General features: G+C 40.4%; 2 protein-coding genes across 17 annotated transcripts in view; one reads left to right on the forward strand and one right to left on the reverse strand.

The window, feature by feature from the left end:
- ARFGEF1 (ADP ribosylation factor guanine nucleotide exchange factor 1) overlaps positions 1-6,834 on the forward strand; it is a 141,409-nt gene extending 134,575 nt beyond the window's left edge. The window contains exons 36-39 of the mRNA XM_041769300.1: positions 938-1,106; positions 2,648-2,786; positions 3,776-3,893; positions 5,359-6,834. Coding sequence (XP_041625234.1) covers positions 938-1,106; positions 2,648-2,786; positions 3,776-3,893; positions 5,359-5,523 — 591 coding nt within the window. The 3' untranslated portion in view covers positions 5,524-6,834. The remainder of the gene's footprint in view (positions 1-937; positions 1,107-2,647; positions 2,787-3,775; positions 3,894-5,358) is intronic.
- Positions 6,835-6,988: 154 nt separating this feature from the next.
- CSPP1 (centrosome and spindle pole associated protein 1) overlaps positions 6,989-12,773 on the reverse strand; it is a 133,643-nt gene continuing 127,858 nt past the window's right edge. For all 16 annotated transcript variants that reach the window (XM_041769304.1, XM_041769315.1, XM_041769314.1 and 13 more), the window contains 3 exons: positions 12,141-12,247; positions 10,544-10,682; positions 6,989-8,697 (listed from right to left, as the gene is read on the reverse strand). In XM_041769304.1, coding sequence (XP_041625238.1) covers positions 8,489-8,697; positions 10,544-10,682; positions 12,141-12,247 — 455 coding nt within the window. In that variant the 3' untranslated portion in view covers positions 6,989-8,488. The remainder of the gene's footprint in view (positions 8,698-10,543; positions 10,683-12,140; positions 12,248-12,773) is intronic.

Raw genomic sequence — 12,773 nt, forward strand, 5'->3', positions numbered from 1 at the left:
AATGGGTACAAGAGAAGAAAGGAATTGCAGACAGCAAATATCGATAACTCTGTCAAGGGGAGTTTTACTCTAAAGGGGAAGAGAGAAATAGAAATAGGATAATTGCTGGAAGAGGATGAAGGGTTTGCTTTGTTTTGTCTCTAAGATTGGCAGTATTGCAGTATTTTCCCTGATGAGTGTTCTCCAGGGAGGAGAGAGAACTGAATGCAGAATGCAGATAGCATCTAGTGCCAGTCCCTGGGGGGGTTGGCCACGCATGCATCATAACAGGAAAGCAATAAAGTGTGTGGGTTATTAACACAGAAAGGTTGGTCCATTCGCTGGTTGGAGGCCTCTTCTGATAGAGATGAGAAGAAAAATCACCCACCAAATAAGGTTGGGAAAAGAGTTGTTGTAGGTACTTGAAAGAAGAGGAAACAGGAGCTAGTCATCCAGGAAAGCAGACAAGGGCAGTGCAGGATTGCGGGGTAGCACCTAGAGCCTGCTGGGATTAAAACTGTTTTCTCCAGTCATGTTTGTTGTGTGGGTGTAGATTGGAGTAGGTGTTTTGCCAGCCAACTAATCTAAAAAGAGTGAGGGATTATGCAAGAGAATATTATAACCGGATCCCATGGAGCCTAAACTGAGAAGAGGGGTGAGGAATGGTGGGGGGCTGTGGGCTCTGCAGGGGCAGGATTCCTGAGACCAGGAAGTAGGAGGGGGGAATTGGAAAGATACTTGATGACTAGGATGCATGGAAGGAAGATTCTGGAAATTTAAGTAACAAAAGAAGGACCTTTTCCTATTTTATGTTGAAATAAAAGAGGTTAAGTTCTGTGGCTTGCTCGTAAAACTGATCTTTGAGGGAGCCTTGAGTTCTAAATGTACTAAAATTTGTGACTGTGTGTGTGTGTGTGTATGTGTGTGTGCGCGCGCTGTGGTGATTTGTTTTCCAAAGAGAGATGCTGTGGACTTTGATGTTCGAGTTGATACTCAAGATCAAGGAATGTACCGCTTTTTAACATCACAACAACTTTTTAAGCTACTGGACTGCTTATTAGAGTCACATAGATTTGCAAAAGCATTTAATTCCAACAATGAACAGAGGACCGCTCTGTGGAAAGCAGGTAAGCTGCACAAGTACCACATTTTGATGTTCACCTTTAATGGTTGTGCACCAGGGGTGTACTCTTACCAGAATTCATTGATTTTATAATCCAGGCGAATGCATTTCACTCTTAGAACTTTTTACCTTAATAATAGTAGGAAGGCAGTCTACTAGGCAGGCCTTTCTCTGATCTGTAATAAACTTAATATACTAAAATACATATTACGTATGATACATTATAATATGTAATATAATAAGCTGTTAGAGGAGATGTGTTTTCCCCTTGTTTGTTAACAATAACAATCTGTTATTTGCCTGATTTGACTGTTTATTTTTTCATCTTATTCACCCAGCCTGGGTCTCCTTGTTGATATTGTTAACATACTAAAAGCTGCCCTTTTGAGAAAAAGTGTGTTAAGTCCCGAACATGAAATCTTGCACATGTATTCATTTTTTTTAAGATCTTATTTATTTATTCTTGAGAGAGACAGTCAGAGGGAGAAGTAGGCTCCATGCAGGGAGCCTGATGTGGGACTCGATCTCGAGTCTCCAGGATCACACCCTGGACTGCATGCAGGCAGCGCTAAACTGTGCCACCGGGGCTGCCCTTGCACATGTATTCAAATGATATCTCCATGCTTATCTGGGAGTGGCCACAGTCAGAATGGAAGTGAATGTTTTGAGGGAGGGAGGTCTATATTTGAACAAGTTGGAAAATGCAAATATGATTAAATGTAATGATTATACTGACATCTAATTTTTTATTTAAGAAATAGTTATTTGGTGCCTATTAGGTAACAGATAGTACTGGAAGAGAGAGAGGCAGTAGAATATGAAGAAAACAAGAAGGGAGCTAATGTTTATTAAACATCAAACTCTGTAAAATAGTGTTGGATACTTTATATTTGCATATTTTTTTAGATCTAAAATTGTTTAATTCCCATTAAGTCCATGGCTTTCTTCATCCTCTTCCCTTTACAACCTAACCTCTAGGAAGAGTAGTCTTTTTTTTTTTTTTTTTTTTACCCTTTATTCAACCCACGTTGTTTCTGCCGTTCAGCTGGGACTGCTCCTACTACAGTCCCCAGGCTCCAGGTTTCCATGTGTTCTGGGCCCTTCATGGTGCCCGTGGCCTTTTGAAACATTCTCCCTGCTGAAGTGGTCTGGCCCTGCTCATCCAGAAGCCCTCCTGTAAGCTGTAATAAGCTTTCAAGTGCAGTTTCACTAGAAGAGTTTCACTTTCCCAGGCCCCCACATGGTTTTGCATCCTATCTCCCCCAGCTTGAAAGGACAGGAAATTTTAAACATAAAAATCGCCATCCAGTTGGGCCTCCAGCCTGATTTGATTTCCCCCACATCCTCAAAGTGTGCCTCCTCTGTGCAGCTCTGTCCCTGTGGGCCACCTCAGGGGTGCTGAGGCCCCAACCTCAGGGCAGCTGTGCTTTGTACGCAGCAGATGCCAGAGCTGAGCGTACATAAAATATCCCTTCACACAAGGCGGTTTTGTCTTTCTGTAAGATGCCTTCACAAATTAATCCTGGAAACTTCCCTTTTCTGCAGGCTTCAAAGGCAAATCCAAACCTAACCTTCTAAAGCAGGAGACAAGCAGCCTGGCGTGTGGGCTGCGCATTCTCTTCCGGATGTACATGGATGAGAGCCGGGTTAGTGCCTGGGAGGAGGTCCAGCAGAGGCTTTTAAAGTAAGACTCTTGGCTGAGTTTCTGCCTTTGACCCATGTGTCTGCGGCTGCGTGGTACAGAATAGGAAAGGGCCACTAGATTTGCACTTGGGGTGGAGTCCATGCCTCAGCCCCACTGCAGGACTGTGCAGACAGCTTGGGGCCCAAGGAAGAATTCGTGCAAATTAAATACAGTCTTAGAGATGGATGCACTTTTGCACATGAGCAATTGGGGCGGGGGGCATGAGCAATTCATGTCTGTTGTTGGCTGTGGGACAGGGAGAAAGTTTTCTCTCTTAAAATTTAAAACTTCAGAGTTTTTAGGCCTTTTCATGTCGCAGATAACTATTTTTACAAATAGATCACATATGAAAGTGAAAACCTGCTGGCCTGCATTTAGTTTGAAAACATATTTGGAGTCTTGTTAGTGTTATTTTTCTTGCATTCTATTTTTACTTCATGACAACTTAAGATTCCGTCCTTCAAATTTTAAACTCATGCTAAGAATGAAACATGCCATTCAGGAAGAATGCTGTCTTCTGCATTGTATTTTTTTATATTCTCAGGAAATATGTTCTCAGAGACCAAGTAAGTACATTTTAAAACTTTGAGAGATGACTTAGTCCCTGTTTCCCATTTTACGGATGAGACTTTTAAGACCCAGAAGCATCTACACCTTCACAGTGCATAACCTGCAAAGCCACCCCAGATTTCAGCCTCGGTTTCTTGACACCAGGCTTTAAATGTGCTACTGCATAGGGGCTCTGAAATTCAGTGAAACTTTTAGAAAAATAAGTTCCCTGATAAATTGCAGCAGCTTCTTTTAAGGTCTGGTTTTCTTCTTAATTTGAAAAGGATACGTTTATGTTGGCACTAGTTGGTGTAAGCAGACAGACTCTAACCAGTTCCGATACAAATAGTCCCACCCGCCTCGTCCCAGCTGTTGTCTCTGTGAACATCCAGAGCAGCGGGTATGGAGCGCTTGTAAAAATGAGTCTTTTCTGTTAACAGTGTCTGCAGCGAGGCCCTGAGTTACTTCCTCACTCTAACATCAGAAAGTCACCGGGAAGCCTGGACTAACTTACTGCTCTTGTTTCTCACTAAAGTTCTAAAGATAAGCGACAATAGGGTAAGTATGAGGTGTATTCTCCAGCCCAGCAGGTCTAGCCTGACCAGCATTGTGCCCAAGCCAGAGGCAGGGGCGCCAGCTTGCAGGCCTGCTGCCCGGGGGGGCGGGGGGGGGCCATTGAGCAAAGCCCAGGCTGTGTTGCTGCTCGTCCCGGAGCACAGGGGCCTGTCTCATTGGCCCTGCAGTCTTCGCCCTTCTCACTGTGCTTTTTCTCTCTGATCAGTGATTTTGTAGGGGATCAGTAACGAAGGAATCAATCCTCCCCCACACTTTGCAGTTTCCATCCTGACCACTGAAGTCTCTCCTGCCCCATTTTGAAAACTGCCATCCTGCCCAACCTCTAGCTTTATCCTCTGCCCCTACACCTGAGGCTGTTTCTGGGTCCCAGGCCCAGCCCTTCCTTTGGCATATTTATTGGTTCCTTGTAACAGAGCCTCTAGCAAATGGGCCAAAACTCATTTAACAATTTGAAGCCAATAGAAAAGATAAATTAAAATATTTATATTTTATATATTAAATACAAATTATATTTTATAAATCTTTATAAATTAAAATATATAACTAAATATAAATACATATTTCAGATTTTCAAAAATACAGCAACTTACAGCTCACATAAATGGAAATGGGTTGCCATGATCCCTGAATTGGTTTAAAAATGCAGTGAGGTAGCCTGAGATTTGGGACATGGTGGTTAATAGCACCCCAGAGGGGCTGTGCAGTGTGACTTGGTGCCACGGGGATGTTCATCCCAAGTCATGTGCTCTAGTCCACATGCATTTCCTTCCGACTCCTGGGCTGGATAAAGCTTGGAGAAGTGACCTAAGGCATCAGCAGCCATGTGGCCGGGAAGGACTCCGAACCCCAGCATGTCTGGTTCCACTGCAGGCTTCCTTGTCCCTCCTGGGGTGTGGAGAGCAAAAAAGGGGATAGGCAGGCAATTTGTATTCAGAGATTGAGGAACTCCAGCAAAGACGGTCATTTCAGTTGAACTATAAACGTGGAATGTATATTTGCCTGGACATTGCAATTTTAATATGGCAGTATTAGGTAGAAATTTTCCCTAAAAATTAAAATTTTCTTTAACAAATAAGATTGTTTCAATTAGCCATAGCTTATAAAAACTCAACTCTGGTTCTTGCTTGTCTTCTTTCCTTTGCTTTTTATCCAGCAAAAGCAATAAGTACTAAAAGTCTGTCATAAGTTTGTCAAGGAAATATAATGGAAAATATTTTTCAAAGTAAGGATAGATAAGTGAATAATGTTTGTGTTAAGTGAGTCTTTTGACTACTGCTCTTTCAGTTCCATAATCAGTATAGTCATTGCTTTATGCAGATGCCTTTCCTCTGTCCTCACTGATCAGTGCGGGGCCCCAAAGTGGTTTGACTGTAAAGGCATTTTGAGCTTCTGTGGTTTGGAATGCAAGCAATACTAATGGAGAAATTTATCCCCCCCTCCCCCCCAGTTTAAAGCTCACGCGTCATTCTACTACCCTCTCTTATGTGAAATTATGCAATTTGACTTGATTCCTGAACTTCGTGCCGTTCTTAGAAGATTTTTTCTGCGAATTGGAGTAGTTTTTCAGATATCACAACCACCCGAACAGGAACTTGGAATAAACAAGCAATGATGGCAACTTGGTATTTTTCTGTTGGCGTTTACATCCCTCTGCTCTTGAAAAGGACCCTGGAGCTGAGGTTTCCTACCTGAAAAATGGTTTCTCTGAATTGCAGTGTTTGAGGGTTACTGGTAAAGATGCTTAGAACTGTAACTCAAACTTGCAACGCTCCAGTCCCTGTTTAGTCATCTGGTGGATTCTGTTTGTCACGTTGGGCTCATGTTGAGCAGAAAGCCTGTTTCCACAGTGTCAGCTCGTGTTCATGTGTCCTTCCCTGTCCTTGGCGGTAGGGAGAGCCCCACATATTTTTGGCAGGTGTGGAAGTAAAACTTTACCCAAAGAACTACAGATGTAAAGATTTGAACTTCTGCAAGAAGTACAACTCAGGAGAGCTGTATTTTGAAGGATAAAATGTTTATAATTGGGGGGTGGGGGGAAAAAGAAGAAATTATTGTTCATGGTAAAAGATATTTAGCAACTATGGTATTCTTATTCTGAAGATTTTTGCACACTCAGGCTATCTGAGATACTGGTAATCATCCTTCTGTGAAAAATGTACAGAGATGCAGGTCTGTAATATAAAAATCTTAAACATTATATAGTTCTTCCTGCACTGTTTTATTTTAATTTCTTTATTTTCTTATTCATTTGCTAAATACCTATAATATTTTGTCAAATGCACTAAACATTTGGGTTGAACTTTTTGTCTTTTTTATTTTGTGGGGGTTTTGGTTTTGCCCTTGGGGGGGTGGAATTTTGAGGGTTTAACATGCCCAGAAAGCTGTTGTGGCTGACACTTGTCATGATCAACAACAAAGGTAGAAAATCCTCCCACTGACCTAACTACCTGTAATATACTTCTCTTAGGGCTTCTAAAGATGAGCCATTAAAATAGAGTTGATCCTTCATGGACCGAAACTTGAATCACTGCAAAATGAATCTAGGTTGCTGTCACTTTTTTCTTTTGGGTGGCGGGGCTTGTTGTAGATTTTACTCTATGTACAGAATTTAATGTTGAATATGTTAAAATAACAAACCTGGCATGGTTGGGGGAGTTAGATTTACTGGAAATGTATTCATACTGTGAATTGTGCTCTGATGGTTAAAAAAAAAAAAAAAAAAAAAGATTGTCAAGCATTCCGTATTAACAGTGGATGTAGAAAATTTTTTCAGATGGATAAAATGTATATGGTACAGATGTAAAGTTTTCTATGTAAAAAAATTCTGTACAACTTTCTGTACAATATTGATTCTCATCTGGCATATTCTAATCAGGTTATAGGTCAATAAAGTTTTTGGATTATTTCATCAGTGCAATCAAAACCTGTGTAATCTACAAGCCCCATGTTTCATTAATTCTGTGTTAAAAGCCAAACAACTCAGCCAGAGAAAGAACGAACCACAAATCCAGTGTTCTTCAGTCTGGTATTTTCTTTCCAGTTTTTGGCATTAGGATCATGCATCTTTCAACCATAGGATATTCATAGTTAAAATTTTGTATATTAATAACCCAAGATAAGGCTATACCGTTTGTGAAGAAGAGCAGACGTCCCATTTGGGATACTGTGTGTCCTAGGAGTTAGTTCAATTGTGTGGTACAGTGGCATCTGAAGAAAAATGGAACATGACAAGATAATGATTGTGTTTCAAGTATTCAGTCTTTGCTCTCATACCTCTCTTAGATGATGTTATTGAACAGTGCATTTAGAGGTATTACCATATATTCTTCCCCCAAGATAGCCCTGTGCAAGCCCAGCTGGATGCTAGAGCTGGGAGTCGCCCACCCTGGTAGCTGGGAACCACCATGACTTCCAGTCTGTCTGAAGGGTAGTAAGTATTTCAAATGACCTGGTGGTTATTTTATGGTATGGAATCAGGACCCTGTCTTGAGACAGAGGCTTTCATGATACCTTCAAATGAAGATGTAAGAGGAAAAACCTTTGCAGTATTAAATATAAAATCTATATGCAGCTAAAATACAGAATGGAGAAATTTCACACCTGCAGTAAACCTGTCTGATCCTGTCCACCATTAGTGGCAGTGTGCAAGAAGTAGGGCCTGGGGGCGTTCTCTGCTGTCCTAGTACTGAAACCAAAGCATTATTATTTCCCAGAATTTGTATTAATCTTTACTTTTTAAAAAATACCACTTATGGAGGGACAGAAGACTGACTCACTTATCCAAGGGTCTGTGGTGGGCACAGCAAGGATTCCAGTGTCTGTCCTTGACCCCTGGGGGTTCCTATCTCTCTCATAACTTCTAAGACACCTTGTCTAGAAACCTCAATTCCAGTTAAAATAAGAAACTGAGACTGGTAATAAGTAATTTATTTCTATCAAGTGGTTAAGTCATATAAATTAGCAAATGTAATGTCCTCATTTGCATAAAAATAGAGGCAGAAAGATGTGATTGATATTTAGTATATGGCTCATGGGTGGGAATAAAATCAGTTATGATTCCCATCACTTATACTGAATGAATAGCTATAAATGACATGGAAATAACTAGCACATTTGATTCATTACCTAGCAACTGAAATAGTCACAGCTATAACCAATGTATTTATTAAATGAATTATTTTGAATAGGAGGAACAATGGCAAATGTACATACAAGCATATTCTGGTTTTACAGTATTAAGACACTTGTTTTATTCACCTTACCTTACAGGCAGTATTTAAAATAATGCACATATGGTAGTTGATTCCAAGAGTTCATTACCACCCCAATTTATGGCAAAATTGTGCAAAAATAATTTTATATAATTCTACATTCTATAAATTAATCATTGCCTTTTATTTATATACATAATATACATCATTATATATCATCATGGGAAAAAATAGACCTTTATATACAGATGGTTGTGTAAGAGACTTCCAGGTAGGGGCCCAAAGTAGCACAAATATTATTTAAGGTTCAGATGTGACATTCCTTTCACCTTAAAAAGGCACTGCTGAGTCCAACACCGATTTATTTTAACCATGGGCAGTAGACAGGCCCTGCCAATTGTAAGTGCCTGGTTTTCCAGGAACCTGCCGCTGCTCCTGGTTCAGCTGCTCTGCCATAAACCGTTTCAGCGTCTCAGAGGTACCTGGGCGCAGCCAGGGCTCGGCTGCTGCAGAGTCCGAGCCATCGTCCCCCATGTGCTTCATGTCATCAGGGTCGACCAGTGAGCTCTCATCATCTGAAAGAGGCAAGAGGCACACTGGTGGCAAGGAGGTGAAGCGAACACACATCTCCCTTAATTTAACCTGTTCCAGCCCTGCAGTTCTCCATAGTATTTCATTCTACACAGTACTGTTTTGTCCAGGCCCCTTATCTTAGATGTAGGAAGAAAATGGTCAAGTGAATAAGGTGAATCCATGGTACAAACCCCACAGGGATTCCAAAGATAGCAAAGGAGACTGTAGGAGTGTACGCAGTCTTAAAAACTTAAATTTAGCAAACTTTTAGAAGTCAAACCTGTAATGCTTTAAGGAAATGAAGTCCTTTTAGGAAAGCACTAGACAAGCAGACAAGAGATGAAATTACTTCCATTCTTTACCTAATCTAGGAGGCTAGTGTCTAACTCCATTAAAAGGTAGATCCTTAATTTATGTTTCATTCTTTAATTGCATGTACTCAACTTCTAGATCTGTATTTTACTTATTAGATAGAATAGGAAAATCTGTCTTCCTACCCTGTGATGTCATTTTTTTTTTTTAAATTACATCTCCCGGTCTGTGAAGGATTAGCCCAGCAAAGGGGTATGTGCAGTCAATTTAATGAGCAATCAATCCACATCGTACCAAAAAGCTCCTGTTTGAAAGGACAATGTTAAAAAGAAGTTTAGAAGCTGAAAACCTGTAAGAGATTCTTTAAATGTTCTATTTTCTCTCAATTTAAACAAACATATTCCTGGTAAATATTAATTACCTCTACTGGTTCTAAAAGAAATTGAGGAATAGGTCATCCTCAGTACAGATTAAAAGAATTGTTTTCCCACTGATCCACATTTTTTCAGGTAAGATATGCTCCATCAGTTTACCATATGTGCTGGCATCTGGTATGGTATCACCACCAATACATCTGATATCCTGACTGCTGGAGATTGTAGGAGTATTAGTTTTAAACTAATAAAGTTAAAGATAGGAAAATCACTATTAGAAAATTACTGTATATAGCTCAACAGACTAAAGGGAATTTTCTCAAAAGATCACTCTATCAAGGGGCTCACTACCTGCCTAAGGAACCATCCTGCCTGCCTGCGCTCCGTGAGCATACTTCAACCTGCTGCTCACCCAAACAAGGGGAGACCATGAAGCCCTAATGAAAATACCACACCCGGGATCCCTGGGTGGCGCACCAGTTTAGCGCCTGCCTTTGGCCCAGGGCGCGATCCTGGAGACCCGGGATCTAATCCCACGTCAGGCTCCCGGTGCATGGAGCCTGCTTCTCCCTCTGCCTATGTCTCTGCCTCTCTCTCTGTGTGTGTGACTATCAAAAATAAATAAAAATTAAAAAGAAAAAAAAGAAAAGAAAATACCACACCCTTGGCTTCTATTCTAAAAAGAAACCACCTGAGGCTATTTTGCTTTGTGGTATTGAAAGCCAAGCAAAAAAGTAAAAAAAAAAAAAAAAAAAAAAATCTTCATAGTACTATAAATTTATAATAGAGGTATTATCTAAAGAACACCAAGTTTTCAAGTTAATTTCGGATAATCCCCCACTTCAGTAAGGGAAGTGAGGTGCTGATACTAACCAGCATCTTTCCTGCTGAAAGCAAAGAAAGCTTGGATATATTTAATAAAAATTCCATCTGTTTAGAATCCACTCGAAAAAGCATACCCTCCAGTAGAATCGGATCCAAAGCTGATCCAAAGTCCAGGTTTTCCTGGATAGTGTCTATGGTTCTAGGCCTTATAACTCAAAGGGATTTCAAAATTCATCCCATCTCTTCTCCCCAGCCCCAGGCATTAGTGAGAACTTCCTTGTAAACAGGTTTAAGTTCTTACAGAATATGCTGTAGTCCACCAAGACTGGCTATTTACCTGTATTAACTGGTTTATTCTGAATTTCATTCAGTCTTCGCATCCGTTCCTCATTTTTCATTCTAAGCTGATCAATATTTATGCTGGACACCGATTTTAAAGAGAGACCATCTGGTGGCACATTAGGATGACTGTTATCCTACAATTAGAAAACAGAATTTCAGAAACAGTCATTACTGAAACGTTAATCAGTGAGCCTAAAAATATTCTTGCCCCTGATAAATGTACAGTGTGCAAAATAAAAAATGGAAATCTGTAGTATTTATATTCTAACCCCTGTTGTTTATTCATGCAGGCTCAGATGAAGATCCAGAACTTGTGATGGTAATATTTGAATGCAGCCAGGCTGGGTGCAAGTGGGGAATTAGAGTACCCAAAAGGTAAAAACTGAAACAACGGGTCTAGAATCAATGAAGCTAGAGTAATCAAGACAGGGTGGTAATGGCACAAAGACCCACAGATCAAGGGAACAGAGTCCACGAATAAGCCCATAAAGTTTACAGACAACAGAGCCAACCTAATTCACTAGGGGAAAGAAGAGCCTTTTCAACAAATGGTACTGGAACAAGTGGATTGTCCACATGCAAAGGAATGAATTTGAACCCCTACACCTCCTATTAGTTATAAAAATGAACTGAGTGTATCACTGACCTAAATTCAAGAGCAAAACCCTTAGAAGAAAACACAATTCATGGTGCTGGGTTAGGTAATGGTTTCATAGATAAGCAGTAAAAGAGTGAGGTGGACCTCATCAAGATTAAAAGCTGCTGTAGTTTAGTGGACACCCTCAAGAAAGTAAAAAAAAAAAAAAACACACACACAAAAACACAAAATGAGATTAAACTATGCAAATCATCCATCTAATAAGGGTTGTGTCTCAAATTTTATGTATTTGAACTTACAAACCAACAACAGACAACCTGATTAGAAAATGGCCAAAGGATTTGCACAGACCTATCTTGAAGGTACTGAACATCATTAGGGAAATGTACATCAAACCCACAATGAGACACTACTTCACACTCCCTAGGATGCCTATAACAAAAGAGACAGTAACAAGTGTAGCCATGATGAAGAACCTGGACCCGCTGCAGTGCAAGTGTAAAATGGTGCAGCCACTTTGGAAAAGTCTGGCAATTCCTCAAAACGTTGACCATAGTTACTCTACACCCCAACAGTTCTCTTCCTAGGTGTACATGCCTACTCTTATAGAGTAAGAGGATAAAGCAGACTTTCCAATAAATGTTTATTAGTTGCTTCTTGTACCTTCTCTGAAATCCATATAGCCTGCAACAGGGAAGGAGGAAGATTAGGGGGGTGGAATGAACATTCCTGAACATTCTGTACCAGGTACTACTGGTCCTATAACCACTCTAAGAGATAAGAAAATACTACCTCAAAGAAGCCAACAACCAGAGTTCAATGACCTGCTTAAGCCCAGGGAGCTATTTGGTGGTAGAGCCTACATTTAGACCTATGGCCACCTCTTCCCAGAGCAAGTGCTCTTTCTATACTGGACCATGCCAATTTAGCATGGGCCAGAACCCAGAACTTTCAACTCCTAAACTGAAAAAAGAAAAAGACACTTCATACGTACAAAGTCCAGTCCTTTCAGTTTGTTCCTCCTGCGCTCCCTTGCAGAGGGAGCTCCCTGTGGAGGGAGGATGTCATCTTCAATGGCAGGATATGTCTCGCCATAAGCACCTAGGAGGACCACACAAAAGAGGTCTTAAAACATCCACTATTTCAAATCTTTTTGCTCCAGGCTAAACCAAGACTTTCTTAATAGCTTTAAGGTATTATTTACATATAATAAAACTCAGATACTACAAATGTTCACAGTTCAGTAACTTTTATAGAATTGTACAGTCATCATTACAATCTAGTTTTAGAACATGCTTGTCACCTCAGTTCCCTTGTGCTCACAGGAAACACAACACCTACCTGCCGAGCCCCAGGTAAACACTGAGCTGCTTTCAAGCTCAGGAGATTTACCTTTCCTGAGATTCCATATAAATGAAGTTATGCAGTGTTATATTTTGTGTCTTCCAGGTAGCATACAAATAGGAAAGCAACTGACTTTTTATATATTAACCTGGTATCCTACAACCATGCTGTATTATTATACCAGGGTTTCTTTTATTGATCAGATTTCCTATAATCATGTCATCTGTGCACAAAGACAGTAATTATTTCTCCCTCCCAATCTAACTCCTTTTCTTAGCACATT

The sequence above is a fragment of the Vulpes lagopus genome, chromosome 9 (genome assembly GCF_018345385.1).
Source record: "Vulpes lagopus strain Blue_001 chromosome 9, ASM1834538v1, whole genome shotgun sequence".
NCBI classification, from domain to species: Eukaryota; Metazoa; Chordata; class Mammalia; order Carnivora; family Canidae; genus Vulpes; species Vulpes lagopus.